The sequence below is a fragment of the Coenobita brevimanus genome, chromosome 95 (assembly GCF_032717465.1).
Source record: "Coenobita brevimanus isolate Jiangsu-jjx chromosome 95, ASM3271746v2, whole genome shotgun sequence".
Taxonomy (NCBI): Eukaryota; Metazoa; Arthropoda; class Malacostraca; order Decapoda; family Coenobitidae; genus Coenobita; species Coenobita brevimanus.
The window spans coordinates 34,282,968-34,299,586 of record NC_137048.1 but is presented as its reverse complement, the minus strand read 5'-3'; the positions used below and the strand labels follow the sequence as shown (position 1 = coordinate 34,299,586).

The following is a 16,619-nucleotide window of genomic DNA, read 5'->3' as shown; positions in this document are numbered from 1 at the left end:
TCTTCCAAGCCACACGTCGTACCCCCTCCCGTGTCCAAGCCCCGCCAGTAATAAAAGCCATTCACTTTCAAAGCCACCTGTTTTAAGAAGTCTGTTTCAGAAGTACGTCAGTTTCAAAATCTAGCCTGTTTTACAACTTCATCCGTTTCAGACTCTGACCCGTTTCAAATTCTGGTCCGTTTCAAAACTCCATCCGTTTCAAAGTTTGGCCTGTTTCAAACCCGCATCACTTTCAAAATCTGGCCCGTTTCAGAACCCCCATCCGTTTCAAAATCGCACTCGTTTCGAAACCCCGGCCGTTTGTTTTTGTATTAAGCGCGGTGGGTGATAAGAGGGCGAAGGGTTGACTTACGGCACTCGGTATTGCACATTGACCCAGCATCCTGTACTTTTTTTTTTCGTTTTTTTTTTTTTTCGTTATTTTTCGTTTATTTTTAACTACAAACTGGGATTTTTCTCCTTTTTCCCCAGCCTCCTCAGTCATTTCTTTTCTTTTTTCCAAGTTATTTATTTATTTATTTTTTTTTTTACTACAGACTGACATTTTCCCCATTTTCCCTCAGCCTCCTCTACCATTTTTTCAGTTATTTTTCATTCTCTGTTTTAACCACAGACTGGCATCCCCCCCCCCCTTTTTTTCCTCAAATAGCTAGAATCCTACTAATTAGTTGACATTTTTTTTTTTTTTCCATCTGGCACTTTTTCCTCTTTTTCGGCTGCCGTAATTAGCGGGATGGTGGTGGTGGTGGTGGTGGAGTGGTTGCGTGTGGTTTATGGGTGATTTACAACAGAAAGGTTTTATCGGGGGACAGGGGGTCAGGCTTACTTCCCCCCACCCCACCTCCCCTCCCCTCAAAAATGGGAAAAAAGAAAAAGATCTTCACCCCAGAAATTTGGTGATTGTTGTGGCGTTTGTGTTGCTGTTTTATTTAATCACCTTTTAAGAAATTCATATATATTACACACGTGATGTTTTTACAGTCAGGCTATACTGAAGTTACCACCCACCACTACCAGCACCACAGCCACCACCACCATCACTACCATTACCACTACCACCACCACAGCCACCACCACCATCACTACCATTACCACTACCACCACCACAGCCACCACCACCACCACACCTGCAGGGCCTCATTGACCAGTGCAGGTGTCGTCGGTGTGATCATTGCGGATATGGACCAATTGCACACTTAATCCCGGTACACCCTGGGGGGGCCGACGGAGTGTAATTCAAGGCTTGTGTATTTTTAGACGACTTTTGAGAATTCGTAGCAACTCATCCATAGCGATTAATTCTGCACATTGTACCCCAGTATCCTCTTATTGATGGAAACTTACGATGATGAAAAGCGGTGAAATTAACATATGAGAGAAATTTTCATATGCAAGATTAAGTCGCTGAGAAACAAGTGCCACGAAGCTACCTGTGCCACCTGAAAGTCGGTCCTTAGCCTAATGAACCCGCAAACTCCATTCACCTCGAGCCCACGTCTGCTCTGAAATAGATAGATAAATATATAGATAGATAGATAATGTCGGTCGGCGGTAGGAAGATGGTCGTTGTACCTATCACGACTTTACCTAGCGTAAGTTAATACAGTTTGGCTGTAGCAAATTTGTATCTGTTTTATATATATATCTGTCCTATATCTCTTTATCTATCCTTCCTTTGTCTATTTTCTGTCTAAACCTCCCCTGTATCCATTTTATCTGCTGTATCTATCTATCTGTCCCTCTTGTATCTATTTTATCTATTACATCTATCCCTACAAACTCTCTCATCAGCGGAATAAGAGTTTCGAACGGTATCAAGAGTAATATTTATGCATGCCGCAGTGAAGACGTTGATAATTATTCATCTGTGTGCACAATGGGGGTCACAGGTGATTATAATTAACAGAAGACACACCTGCAGCATTAATTAACCCCCTTCACTACCTGATGATGATGATGATAGTGATGATTATGATGTGTGGTAATAATGATAACGATGATGATTGCGATGACTACGGTGATGGTGATAACGATAATGATGATATTGATGATGATGGTGAAAATTACGATGATGGTGATAATGATAATAATAATAATGATGATGATGGTGATAGCGTATTTTCCATTTTACTTAGGCTCGCAACAGACCATTTTGAGCAAGCAGAGTCCCTTCATAGTGCCATCGTATTGAGCGAGTGAACAGACATCATTAGCCCTTTCCCTGTGGCCTAATCTCCGTAAATTTCTGTGAGGGGCAGGAGAATAAAAACAATTGCCTTATTATTCGTGTCTCTGCACAGTTGGGGACACAGAAAAAAATAAATAAAATAAGAGACCTGCTTCTTCTGTTAATGTTTACCTTCACCCTGTCACTGCCCTCACATCACTTCGTTATATCCACTCAGTTGGTTTTAGTTTTCGTTAATGTAGAGAGGATTAGTAGTTATAATAGTCATGATTCGTAAGAGTATACTGAGGGGGATAAAAATGGTGTTAACTTTAATGATATAGAAGGAATTGTCAACACTTCCACTCAAATATTAATGGCCATAGAGATATAAAGTTAGATGGTTTTATAAATAGATGGATGAGTGGATAGATTGTTTAACCCACATTTGGAGGTAGATAGATAGATAGGTGGATAGATAGATACCCCCATACATGGACGATGTTGCTTTCACTCACATATATAATCGATCACATTTTCATCTCATGCAATATTCAACCGTCGTCTGTGCCCAAGCTGCCCTATTATGAACAACTTAATGAAGCTCTAACTCACTTTTGGACGGGTTTGTTTACCAAGACGCCCGAGTTATAGGCCATGCTTTCATCTTGAGTCACATTTTGATTTAGTGGACATCCGCGACGTAAAGTGTTCGTGTCTGTTTGCTTTCTTGATAACCACATTCACTCTTCACAATCCCTCATTCACCCAACACTCTGTCATTCATAGTTGTTACCCATGTTCCTCACTCATCTGCGTGTCTTTCATTCATTTTATTCATGTCTCATTACACTCTTGGTCATATTAAATCATGTTCTTCATTTCGTATTCATAATCTTGACTCATGTTCCCCACTCTTCACCACGTCCTTTCTTCGTTGATCCAGCTGTTTTGTGCCTATCCACATATGTCATCTCTCCCCGCATGAATATCTCTCCTCCCATGAACATTTCCCCTCCCTTGAATATCTCTACTCCCATGAATGTCTCTCCTCCCATTAATGTCTCGCCTCCCATGAATATCTCTCCTCCCATAACCATTCTTCGATCCGTGGACCTCTATTAACGTTACCCAACTTTTAATTATTCATCTTTTCCCTCACTTGTCTTTCACCTCCCATGGTCTCGTCTTCCTTGCCCCTCTGTCTCTTACTCTTTACTCCCACTGTACTCTTAACTCCTCCCCCCTCCCCCCGACTTTTCCTTGGTTCCCTCATCTCTCCCATACTCCTAATCACTCCCATGGTACTCTCAACCTACCATGGCTCTGTATCTTGGTTCCCTGTCTCTCCCATGCATTTAGTCGCTCCCATGGTAGTGTTAACCCCCTCATGGTCCTCTCAGTCTCTCCCTGTGCCTTCTCGCTCCCTTAATCTTTACCTCCCATGGGTCTCAGTCTTCCCCTTGGTCTTTTCTCTCCCATACTCCTCTCCCTCCCATGCTCGTAGTTGCTCCCATGGTACCATTAACCCCCCACGGCCCTCTCAGTCACTCCCACGGTTGTTCTCATGCCTGCGGTGGGGTGTCTTTCATACTAACTCACCTCTGGGTCTCTCTTTCTCTTTTTTTTTAACCTCTTCGGCTGGGCTCACTGCTACGCCAGGGAGACGACCAGCAACTCACAGGGAACGTCTACAAATCCGTGAGTAGCTGTAGAGACTGCCATGCTTTATTTTTATTATTTTTTATTTTTCACGTGCTTTACCCCTCTCGCCACAACAACCACTGGGACCTTTATTATGCTTCGTTTTATTTATTCACGTATATGCTTTACTTATTTCTGCTCCTTTAATCCCCCTCCATTTTTCCTTACTCTTTCATTCACAGACTTCTTTTTCTCAATTCTTGTTACCTGAAGACGATTTAATTCACCTTTAAGATTGATTTTTTTTCCGGACTGGAGGGGTTAGATGTGTTCTTTATCAACCCCTTCAGTACTAGAGCTTAAGGTAATCGTCTGGTGGTAGCAAGAATATAATTACTTTGATGTCACCCTGATTGAAGAGGTGAAGTTCGGATGCTGCGTTCTTAAGCCTTGCCTGTGTGCGATTCATCCTGTCTGCTTTACCTTTTATTTGTTTTATTTATTTATTTAGTTATTTATTCTGTCTTCCCCTCTTGTCCTGTCCGTTATTCTGATTCACATTCTTATTCTTTGTGTTGATATATTTTCTTTTTTTTCTTTATTCTTTTTTTTTAGCAGTTTCTGTCCCTCCTGCCTGTGTCCTTTCTTCACGTCAGCCTTTGTTCCACCTTTTCGTTTTCCCTCTAGTATTCTCTCGCCTCTCACTCCACGTTCTTTCTCCTACACTTCTTTGTTTTCTCCCTGTCTCGTGTTCTCCCTGCCTTTGTTCCTCTCCACCCCTGCTCCCTCTCCTCCCTTCCTCCCTCTCCCTGCCTTGTGATTTAGCGGATTTACACTTTATCATTTATTCTGTTTTACTTATTTACGCTCATTTACCCGTCATTCCTTCATTCTATCCACATCAGCCTCTCTCTCTCTCTCTCTCTCTCTCTCTCTCTCTCTCTCTCTCTCTCTAATGTGACCCTTTGCTGACCTCTACCTGTAATTAACCTTTTAACTCTAATTATATTTTTATTCTAATTTTAGTCCTTTTTACACCTTAATTAGTGTACGAAGCGCCTTTCTACCTTTGACCTTTTTACTTTAATCAGTTTTAATTTTAGCTTTTTATTCTAATTTTAGCTTATCATCCTAATTTTAGCTAACTCTAATTTTAGCGTTTATATTTTAGCCAGCTCTGAGTTTTAGCTCTTTGGCGGACTTTAATTTTAGCTTTTTATCCTAACTTTAGTAGACTAATTTTAGCTTTTTATTCTGATTTTAGCAAAGTAATGTATTGCATCTGTGTCTACTGCAGGTTAAGTTTTTTTCTTCACAGCACTATAATCACCATGCATGCTGCCAGTTTCTTTATTTACTAACAACCCAGCTATAATTGGTTTGGCTTTTAAAAATATAATAATTATATAAAAAAACCGTGTGAAACTTCAGGAAACACTTTTTTTTTTTAAATCTCGGCTCTGACTTTCGTGTAATTTGGTTTGACTTTTTTTTAATCTAACTCATGACTGATTTTTCATTTTGGTTTGACAGTGAAATCGCCCTAAAAAAAAAAAATATCTAACTGTCTGTGTTATGTATTCCTGAAATATGTTTTGAAATCTGAAATAGGTCCACGAAACATCTTTAAAAATCTCTCTGATCTGTCTGTTTCTGTGCGGCGTTGTCTGCTACGTGTACTACGAGACGGGGATAGGTGTTGTGGAAAGTTTTAATGGAGTCGTGAGCTGTGAGGGAAGTTGTGGGAGTTGTGTGACGCTGATGGAGTGTGACGTAGGTGTAGAAGTTGTGTGACGCTGGTGTAGGAGCCTCGTACCAGACGGATTGAAACAAAACATCTTTGCGACATTTTCTGGGTCTATTTATGTACTTCTTTATATTTTTAGTTTTGGGGTTAAAGGGGTGAAGGTTTATGATAGAATTTGAGAGTACTGCTAGAGATTGTTGGTGATTTAAATGTACACGTGGGTTGGTAGGATATTTAAAACGGGTCTAGGTGTTACAAGGGTGTGAATTTGTTGAAGGGTTAGCAAATGACAGGCGGGATGTGAAGGGATGGGAGAGAGAGTGGGCTGAGCTGGATTGATTGGTGAGTGGGGTGGGGGATAGGGGATGGAGAGAGAGAGAGAGGGGAGGGGATATGGTTATAGAGCTGAATAGGAAGAGAAACAGGTAAGAATAATCCAGAGAGAGAGAGAATGAAATAGGTAAGCATGTGGATATGGGACTGAAATAGTGGGTGGATAGGATTGGAGTGAGTGGGTTAGTGGGTGGATGGGGGATAGAGGGAGGGAGGGGGGAGGGGGTACCACACCTGTATCTTGCTAAGGTGGTTTCACTGTGGAGATCGGTGGGTGAGATGCCCCCCACCCCCTCACTCCCTCCCTCCCCCACCCTCGTCTGTGTACCATATGGGTGTGTGAATCCACTATACCACTTCCTATACACCGGCAACCACACCACAGCCTTCCTCCACCCTTGCTCAGCCGTAAATTGACCGGCTGGATACTTGAGCCAGCTAAATTAAGTGGTAAATATAAGGGGCTTGGACACAGGTGGCTCCCCCCTCCACCTTGCCTCCATGATTAAAAAAAAGTGTCAGTTGCGGAAGAAAGCTAGGCGATTGTGGGGGTGGGGGAGCGAGGGGAGGAGGGGGAGGTTAGGGAGGTGTGGGTGAGAGGGTGAAGGTAAGGGAGTGAGAGTGAGGGAGGGAAGAGGGAGATGAGTGTGTGTGTATGAGGGAGAGGCGAGTTTCCTGGGAGTTGGGATGCTAGTGAGAGGGGAGTGGGGAGGAGTGTGGGTGTGTGGGAGTGGGATGAAGTGTGGAGAGAGGGGGAGAAGAATGTGGGTGGGAGACTTGAAAGATGAGTGGAAGGAGTTTTGAGCTGGTATCGGAGAGAGAAGTGGAAGAGCGGAGGCTGGAGTCGAGGGTGAGATAAGGGTGGAGTTGTGTGGTGTAGGTGGGGATCTGAGGGTGAAGGTTGGAGTTTTGGGGGAGAGAGAGTTGAGAAATGCGAGGGATGGAGGGGGAATGAAGTGTTGGAGGGTAGGGATATGGGAGTGTTGGTTGAATTCTTAGTGTGAAGGAGGGGAGAGGAAGGAGGGGGGGGACGTTAGAATGTGGAGGGGAACAAAGGGAGAACGATGTATATGAGTGAGGACTTGAGATGTAAGAAAGAGGGGAGAAGGAACAGGAGAGGGAAAGGCTAAGGGATGGAGTTAAGAGAGGCAGGATTGGGATGGAGGGGAGAGGGAGGGAAGGGGAGTATAAGTGAGTGGAGTTAACCGAAGATAGGCTGAAATAGGTAGGAGGAAAGAGTTGGAGGGGGAGGGGAGAAGGGAGGGGGGGTGAAGATAACTGCTAGAGGGCGAGGGTGGCGTGTGGGGCATTGGGGGGATGGAGGAGGGGAGGGGAGAGAGAGTGGGGTGGAGGGGGGGGTTGTGCAAGGGGTGAACAGGTAACATGACTGGTCGGGAGCGCTTGCGAAGGCTTGAGGACGGAGCCTATTGTCAGGGAGTCGTAGTACTGATGCATGTGCTAACCTTCACCCACTTCCACCCTCCCACCCACCCACTTATACACACTTGCAGACACCTCCACCTACTTAACATGCTGTCCCACTACCAGCACCCACATACATCTGTTTACCACCCACTTGTACGCACCTGCTACATATGCACCTTCATACCATCACACCAGCACCCACCTATAACTACATCTGTACACACTTATCACACCTACACCCACCTATACCACACTTCACCCACCCATACCACACTTCACCCACCTATACCACACTTCACCCACCTATACCACACTACACCCACCTATACCACACTACACCCACCTATACCACACTACACCCACCTATACCACACTACACCCACCTATACCACACTACACCCACCCATACCACACTTCACCCACCTATACCACACTACACCCACCTATACCACACTACACCCACCTATACCACACTTCACCCACCTATACCACACCTGCACCCACCTGTACCACACCTGCACCCATCTGTAACATCTGCTTGTACTTAAGACCCACTTCCACTCCATACCACCACACCTGCCATACACCTACACCCATTTACTACCCACCAACACCCACACACCACCTGCCAGCACCCCGTATACACCCACATACACTCTGGCCATCCATGTGTCTAGCCATCTGAATCCAAGAAACACACACACACACACACACACACACACACACACACACACACACACACACACACACACACACGGTCGACTTATAGTTTTTCTCGAAGTGGTCATGAGAGAGAGAGAGAGAGAGAGAGAGATGGGGCGGGGCAGGGGGCCTTGAGAGCCTGGCCTGGGATCGTGACGAGAGAGAGAGAGACTTAAGAAGTTTCATAACGTACTGGAAACACTTCTGATAAGGTGTTTCCTGTGTTTACTTTCCTGTGTCTTAGGAGCTACGGGGGCGCCTGCAACACAGTACACAACATTAACCAACGCAAGACACAAAACAAATACCAACTTACTCCCCCAAATCCCCTGGGTAGGTGAGTTGATGGGTAACAGATGGTAAGGTTGATATGATCTCCACCCCCACCCTAGCCCGCCCCCGCCAACCTTTATCCCCCTCACTACCGTCCTGTCTGCCCCCCACTACCATCCTCTCTGCCCCTCTATGACCCCCTCCTTTGGCACATATATCTTCACCCCCGCTTTTTCTACCCCCCACTACCATCTTTTCTACCATCCCACTACCTCATCACCCCCACTGTGGTCCCCTCCCCCGTCTTCTCTTCGCCTTCTCACACCCATCGCTCCCCCTGCCCCCTTCCCCTTCCCCCGTCTTCTCTTCCCCTTCTCACACCCATCGCTCCCCCTGCCCCCTTCCCCTTCCCCCGTCTTCTCTTCCCCTTCTCACACCCATCGCTCCCCCTGCCCCCTTCCCCTTCCCCCGTCTTCTCTTCCCCTTCTCACACCCATCGCTCCCCCTGCCCCATTCCCCCTCCCGCGTCTTCTCTGCCCCCTGCCCTGACCCCCTTCCCCCGTACATATGTCTGTGGCCCCAGTACAGCGGTGCCCTGCCAGCCTCACCAGCACACTCATAAAGTTCACCGCGTCCCCGAATACAGATGAGCACCACACGGCAACATTCACCTCCCCTGGCCAGAGAACACCTGTAATTAACCCCTTTATTACCAGGCCACCTTTTTTTGTGCTCATTTGTTTGGACACCTGTATTTAACCCCCTTATTACGAGGGCACATTATTTTCTGTTTATTTTTACACTATCACATGATCTAACATCGACTTCGACTGCGTAATAGTAAACAGATGCCCACATTCACCTTTCCTCGCTATATGACCTGCCTTCACTACTATCTATCCCTGATTTTTATATTCCCTCACCCACCAGACGATTTCCTGTACAAAAACAAAAAAGCCTCCCCCCCCCCAATCAGAAATCGAGATGAACGACCCACCCCATTACGACATTCACTACGTCTCGCCAAGGAACACCTGTACTTAAGCCGAGGTGTAAATTGGCCCAGGTGTATTTGAGCCCAGGTTTAATAACAAAAATATAGAGATGAGTCCCCTCCAACTAAAGCCTCACAGGTTATTGAAAATGACATATGGATTTGCGGTTAGTTGTCGAAATTACACACACACACACACACACACACACACACACACACACACACACACACACACACACACACACACACACACACACACACACACACACACACACACACACACACACACACACACACACACACACACACACACACACACACACACACACACACACACACACACACACACACACACACACACACACACACACACACACACACACACACACACACACACGTAGAAAAACCTAAAGGCATGCGTGGAGACTGGCTGGAGAAATAAAAACGAGGTAAGATGCAGGTACAAAGAGAGGAAGAAAGAGAGAGAGAAAGGGAGAGAGACTGACTAGCGGTGAAAGTAGCTGGTTGATGGTGGTGATAATGGGGCACAGAAGAACAGCGTTGCTCCAGGGATAAGGAAATGGGACACTATATTGAGAGAGAGAGAGAGAGAGAGAGGTAATCATAGTATCTCTCTCTCTCTCTCTCTCTTCTCCCCGGCCACTTTCTCTCCCCTGACCCTTGACCCGAGTAGTTAAGGGGCTGATGAAGGGGTGATACGGGGTGAAGGGATGGCAGGGGTGATAAGGGGTGAGGGGAGATAAGGGGTCATTAAGGGGTGATTAGGTCAGAATTGAGAGAGAGAGCGAGAGAGAGAGGGCACAGAAAATAAGAGGGAAACAGGGTGACATGTTTTAAGGGTGATGGGGGTATAATTAAGGGTGATGGGGTATAATTAAGGGTGATGGGGGTATAATTAAGGGTGATGGTATAATTAAGCGTGATGGGGTATAATAAGGGTGATTAGGGTGCGCTGTGGTGTGCTGGTATGTGATGAGGTGGTGTGTGGTGTGCTGGTATGTGATGAGGTGGTGTGTGGTGTGGTGTGATGCGTGATGATAGGGTTTGGTGGAGGCTGTGGTGTTGTGTGATTTGTCGTGATAGGGTGTGGTGGAGGCAGTGGTGTGGTGTGATGTGATGATACAGTGTGGTGGAGGCAGTGGTGTGTGGTGCGGTGTGGTGGAGGGTGTGTGGTATTTCCCAAGAGATGTGTGTGGTGGTGGGTGCGTGTTTGTTATAATGGTACAAGCTGTTGATTACATCTCTCAGGAATTACACCCCTCCCCATGTGCACCCTCTACCCACCCTCTCCCCATCCCTCCCCTCTCTTCTACCTTTATCCCCCCTTCCTCGCTTCCTTCTCCCCTGCTTTTTGTATTCACCCCTCTTTCTCCCCCTCTCCCTTTCCTCCCCATTTCATTTTCGCCTCCTGTTTCTTCCATGTCCCCCTCTTTCTTACTTTTCTCCTTCCTCTCCCCAGTCTTCATTTCCTTCCCTGTCTTTCCCCTTCCCTTCCCTCTCTACTCCCTTTTCCCCACCTTCCTACCTGTCATTTTCCCCACTGTCCCTCTCCCCTTCCTTCTCCCTCTCCACACACCCCTCCCTACATCTCGCTCCTTCTCCTCGCTCCCTGTCCCCTACTCGTACCCCAGTGTTCCTTTGGAGTCCGCATCACTCCCTTCTTTACTCTTAAAACACACACACACACACACACACACACACACACACACACACACACACACACACACACACACACACACACACACACACACACACACACACACACACACACACACACACACACACACACACACACACACACACTAAATATATCGGTATAAAATATAGTTGATTCACGTCCTTCACAAACACTCCTTCCTCTTCCCTCCCCTTTTCTCCCTCCCCTCCCCTCCCCTCTCCTCCCTCCCCTCCCCTCTCCTCCCTCCTTCAGCAGCGTTGTTGCCGCACCCATTTCCTCCTCCCCTCCCCTTCTGGATTCTCTACCCATCAGTCTTTCCTTCTCCCTCTCGTGTTTTTTTCTCGTGCCTCCCATCTTCCTTCCCACGACTCTCTCTCTCTCTCTCTCTCTCTCTCTCTCTCTCTCTCTCTCTCTCTCTCTCTCTCCTCCCCTCCCCTCCCCTCCCCTCCCCTCCCCTCCCCCTCCCCCTCCCCCTCCCCCTCCCCCCTCCCTTCCCCCCTGCCCTGGTGCCCGCAGTGAAAGGTAAGTTAGTGTGACCCCGTGCGTTTGACCCTTGCCTGACCCCGTCGCTGTGAGGGGCTGAGTGGGCCCAGATGGATGAGCCCCCTGGATGCCTGCCACACGACCTTGGAGGGGGAATAGGGGGAAGGGGGGAGATTGGAGAGATAGGGAAGGGGTGGGGGTTGGCATATGTCAAGTGTGGAAGGAGTTAGGATGGAGGGGAGAAGAAGGAAAGGGGTTATAATGAAGGGGTGAAGGGGGTTGGTGGGGTAGAGAAGGGTGTGGTGGAGCAGGGATGGGGGTGAAGGGGGTTGGTGGGGTAGAGAAGGGTGTGGTGGAGCAGGGATGGGGGTGGAGGGGTTGATAGGTGTGTATAGGTGTAGGCTGTGGGGTTAGAATGGTGGGGTAGGGGAAGATGCGAAAGGTTTGGGGTTTGTTTACACGATATCTTAAAGGGTGTGGGTTGTAGGGGTTTAAATAGGGGACAGGGGGGGGGAGGGGATATTGGAAGCTTACTGGGAAACTTCTTTATTTTGCGCTAGTTTTTTTTTTTTCCATAATCGATTTACCACATGGGGGGGGAGGGGGCAGAAATTTCATATGCGTATCGTATTTTTTACAGTTTAAAAAACTTCACAAGAGGATGAAGAACAGAATCGTAACCTGCATGAAATGAAACTCTTGCATTTTTCTTTTTTCTTTTTGGCCTGACCTCTGTTTTCCCGGCTTTAACAAAATATCTCTTGCTCCCTGTCGTTCGAGCATGCAATTAGTACTTAAGAATTGTGAAGCATTGTTGATTTATGTATGGGTATTGATGTGTATTGGTGTATGTTTGCCAGGTATGTGTGATGGTGATATTGTGTTTTTTTTTTTCCTGCCTTTTTGTATTGTGAGGTAGAAGGCATAAAAATATCTGCATCTTTCATGGCATAGTTATTAGTTATGGCCTTTTGTACGAGATTATATTTGTGTTTTTGTTGTATCTGTGGAGTAAGCACCATCTTTTTGCGATTTTTATCATACATCACTCTTATATTTTATGTCACCCATATATGAAGTTTGTTACTGGAATGAATTGATCTTAAGGTGTTTGTATAGGAATATGTCGACATTGATAGATACATGATTTTATTGACTTATTTTGGGCACTGTAGCACCACTGTATTTTTTTTTTTAATTTACAGTCACTGGTATGATAATATATTTCTCACTGTTACAGGCTGCGCAAGCTGCGCAAGAGTACAAGGTAGGCAGTGTGGGTGTGGTGGTGACCCCGCCCCCCACCCAGTCCCACCCTTGTACACAGAACACTCACCCATGTAGCTGTATACTGTAGTCCATATTAACACCATGTCTAAGTTACTTTATTAGTCCCGTTTTAGTGATACTACCGTTTGTGATAGCGTGTTAGTCTAGCACTGTTAACATGAGTGTAATCGTGTGTCTAGTGTGCTCCCGTGTCTTATGTCTGTGATGCGTTGGGGTCCCTTTGAAAGTTCAGTCACACTTTCAGCTAAGGTCCTGCTGACTAATGTGTATTTGACGAGTGTGTGTTTTTGTCCCACTGTTAACTGAGGTAATCCTTGACAGTTTCTAAAATATCCTACCCTGGAATGTGACAGATGGTTTTTCATGACAGTTTAAATATTTTGACGAGGATCCTGGACGTATTTTAGTATGTGACATTTTAATCCTTGAAGTTATTCCTAAAGGTTACGTGAATGCTTGATGATATTAGCTGATCCCTTGACTGACCTTTTATTTTATTTATTTTTTGTCAGTTGTTAATGTGTTCTGGTTTAACCATTTGAAGTGTTCCTTTGACAAGTGGTACGTTTTCCTCGACAAGTGGTCGTGTGTGGGTTTAGTGATAGCTAAGTATTACGATGCCCAGAGACTAGTGTTAAGTCCCCATGACTGTTTAAAGTGTTCCTTAACTAGTGAGTCGTATTCACGTTGACACAGAAGACTCCAAGCACATCTCCCTTGGTGATTTATTTTGCTGTGTGTACGCCTTGGAATTCTCCCGCGATAATATGGACGTGGTTTGCCACAGTAACGTACAGGAGAATAAATCAAGGTGTTATATGCAGAGTATGTGGCTGAGGGAAACACCATGTGATATACGAAGCCAGCGAGTATACCCACGATGACCTGGACTCATAAAGCAGAGTTACGGTCAGGTCCCTCACGTAACTCAGATTTTACGTGAAGAATGGGAGACGTGGAAAGATTCGCCAGTCTCTTTGGAGGAAAATTATATTTTTATTTTTATTTTTATTTATTTATTTTTATTTTTTGGTGGTAAGGACAGGGAATGGAGAGAATACGGAATCTTCACGTCTCTTGTTTGCTGGAAAAAAAAAAAGTTTTAGTTACGAGAGGGAAGTGATGGCAAGGTTCGTTTGTGAATCCTGGCTCAGTGTTCCTACGTGGTGTGTGTGTGTGTGTGTGTGTGTTAAAGCGTAGAGTCAGGAACTAGTGTAAGGCCATTAACACCGGGTGCTTTTCTTTGCATGTCACCCTTAGGCAGAAAGTACACGGGGGCTTAAGTATTTTTCCACCTTCATGCGGACGTCTCGAAGTTTTTTCCTTGTTGCTTCTAGACGATTTTATTTTGGGAAGAATCTCTAGTAAGGGGGTAGACTAACTGGAATATTTCTAGATTAATTTAAGTGCCTTTAGCCTCAATTATAAACACTTCCAGCTCAGTGCGGAAAATCGTAAGTTGAATGAAATCGCCAAGTAAGAATAATAAATAATTGACGTCCTCAGGCTGAAGGTGTTAGTTTTTTTTTTTTTTTTTTATCGCATGTTATTAGTAGGAGTTAAATTCTGACATTAATGTACATGTATACTGTATATATTTAAAAAGTTACTGTGTAGTAAGGAGGATTTAGTTTGTCATTTCTGAGTTGATTGACAATAGTTGAACATGTTGGGTTTACCGATGAGGGCCGTATTGTATTGGAGACTTCGTAACGCCCTTGCTATTTTTTCTGCATGTTACACCTTGACATTTCTAACGCCGGCATAGGTTCCCTCAGTAACATACAAGAGGGTGACATATACGAGAGGATATTATGCTAAATTAGTTCAGAGGAAAAGGAAATGATGCAAGTCCGTGCCACCTGAAATACCGGCCTTAGGGGTGGTGAGGCTCGTAACACCGTGCCCCGCTCTGGTCGTGGGGAATGGACTGGCGCAGGGTCGAATTCAGCACAGATCGTGACTTAGTTGTTCTCACTGGTCTTTTAAACGCAGTGTGTTCAGGCATCGCGAAACGCACCGATCCTGAATTTGGCCCTTAGTTTGTTTTTATTTATTTATTTATTTATTTTTTTTTCGTGGAGAGAACAGTTTTGCGGGCTCCTGCCCTTTGGTTCCTTCTTCCTTGCATAAAAAAGAAAAAGAAATAGGGGTGCATGGGTTAGTGGAAGTAGTGAGGTGGCGGGGGGAAGGAGGGATGGAGGGCCTTGAGTGGTGCCAGGGCGTCGGGGGCAGAGGCAGCCTGGTAAGGATTGGAACACGCTGGATGGCATCGCTGGTCACAGCCACGAGGATATGGTGACCTTAATCTTGTAGCCAGGCCGAAGCGACAGGTATACACGAAACCTCCTTAAAATTCAAAAGCAAGATCAGTTGTGTAATTGTGCATGCGAGGTGTGAGTATCTACATAACCTGTTCCAGGCCCGTTGGAGTGAGTGACTTAACAGTAGAGTACACAGTTCTTGTTTCTGAACCACAACCAGCATACACTGTAGACTCCATGTTTGTCGAGCGTCACAGCTGGTAACGATGGTGCTCCTGGGGACACAAGTTCACTCAATGTTTTTCACTGCGTTTTCTTCACTCTTCCTTGTGGGTCATTTTCTTCCTTGACGTATCATATCAAAGAGGGTAATCTAATGTTACAGGTTTGCTTATTGTTCCACTGCGCATATTTCACTTTCATTCCTGACACATCATATCAGAAAGCATCATCTATGGTAGAGAAACGTATCAAGCCAACCAGCAGAGGAAAGTGAGAGGTAGAAGAGGTGAAGTATCAAGTGAACGCTGCTTCTCAGATGTATACATTCAAGGCAGTAGTGTTGGTTCGGGTGACTGTGATAGTGGCAGACGCGGCGCTGCCTGGGGTGCGACAGGAGTGTTGGGTGAGCGATTCATCAGTCATCACCCACAGGCACCGGCCCCATCTTGGGTCACTCTCACTCACACCACCACGGCCTGTATTTGTAAGACGGATCGTATTTATGGACTTCCCCGTAGTAGTCGAGTTTTTAAAATGTTGAACTACGCTGGTATTCGCCATGCAAGACAACATAAGGCGTTTGCGAGAATAGGCATTTCGTATTTTTAATTACTCGCTCCACGAAGGCAGGTGAGAACCAAGGATTAACAGCGTAACGAAGGTGACTGCCAGGGAAAAGGCCGTGCCTTACCCTGGCAAATGCCTTTTAAAATAAGACTATAAGTAAGTTCATTTTTCGTTTTTGTATTCTCGTCTTAACTCGTACATCTCCCAAACGCTTCACAACCAAGCCAGAGTGAATAATGACATGAAAAAATACGACAAAACACAGTTGTCTGTTAGATCAGTCCCCAGCACCGCGAAGCTACACGTTACGTATCATTACACCCCGCCAATATTGCCATAGTTACCTCTTCTCGCCAGACTACGTCACTCACGCGCGAAAAAAAAAAAAAAAATAGTTGCCTCCCCCAATCTCCCTGAGCCATTCAGTACGAAGACGTATTTTAAATCTTATTTTTGCGGTCAAGACGATGCCATTCACCTCAGACTTTTCGAACTGGAGGGATTCGATGTAGCTTTTATCAATCCCCTTTCTGTAAGAGTATCTTCTACGCTGAGTAAAACCATCTAGTGACATCAAAACTAAAATAGAAAAATACGTCATGGAACTGAAGGGACTAGGACAAGTACGTGATGGAACTTCTTGGGACATCTTTCGCGGTATTGCAGGCTGCCAGTCAGATGTGTTACGATGCCCCGGCCAGAGTGTAAAGGGATACAGTATAGTTTATAATCGCTACTTCACAGACTCTCCCCGACATATGAGCCTACTTTACGGCTTCTCTCCGACACACGCCTACTTTACAGCTTCT

At 45.6% G+C, this 16,619-nt stretch overlaps 1 protein-coding gene across 4 annotated transcripts in view; it reads left to right on the top strand.

The window, feature by feature from the left end:
• zip (myosin heavy chain 10) overlaps positions 1-16,619 on the top strand; it is a 242,341-nt gene that overhangs the window by 191,802 nt on the left and 33,920 nt on the right. For 2 of the 4 annotated variants that reach the window (XM_080282931.1, XM_080282929.1), the window contains exon 4: positions 3,830-3,868. The exons of 1 other annotated variant lie outside the window; for it this stretch is intronic. In XM_080282931.1, coding sequence (XP_080139057.1) covers positions 3,830-3,868 — 39 coding nt within the window. Of the gene's footprint in view, positions 1-3,829; positions 3,869-12,707; positions 12,735-16,619 lie in introns of all 4 variants that reach the window. One more of the 4 variants, XM_080282927.1, reaches the window with a different exon arrangement.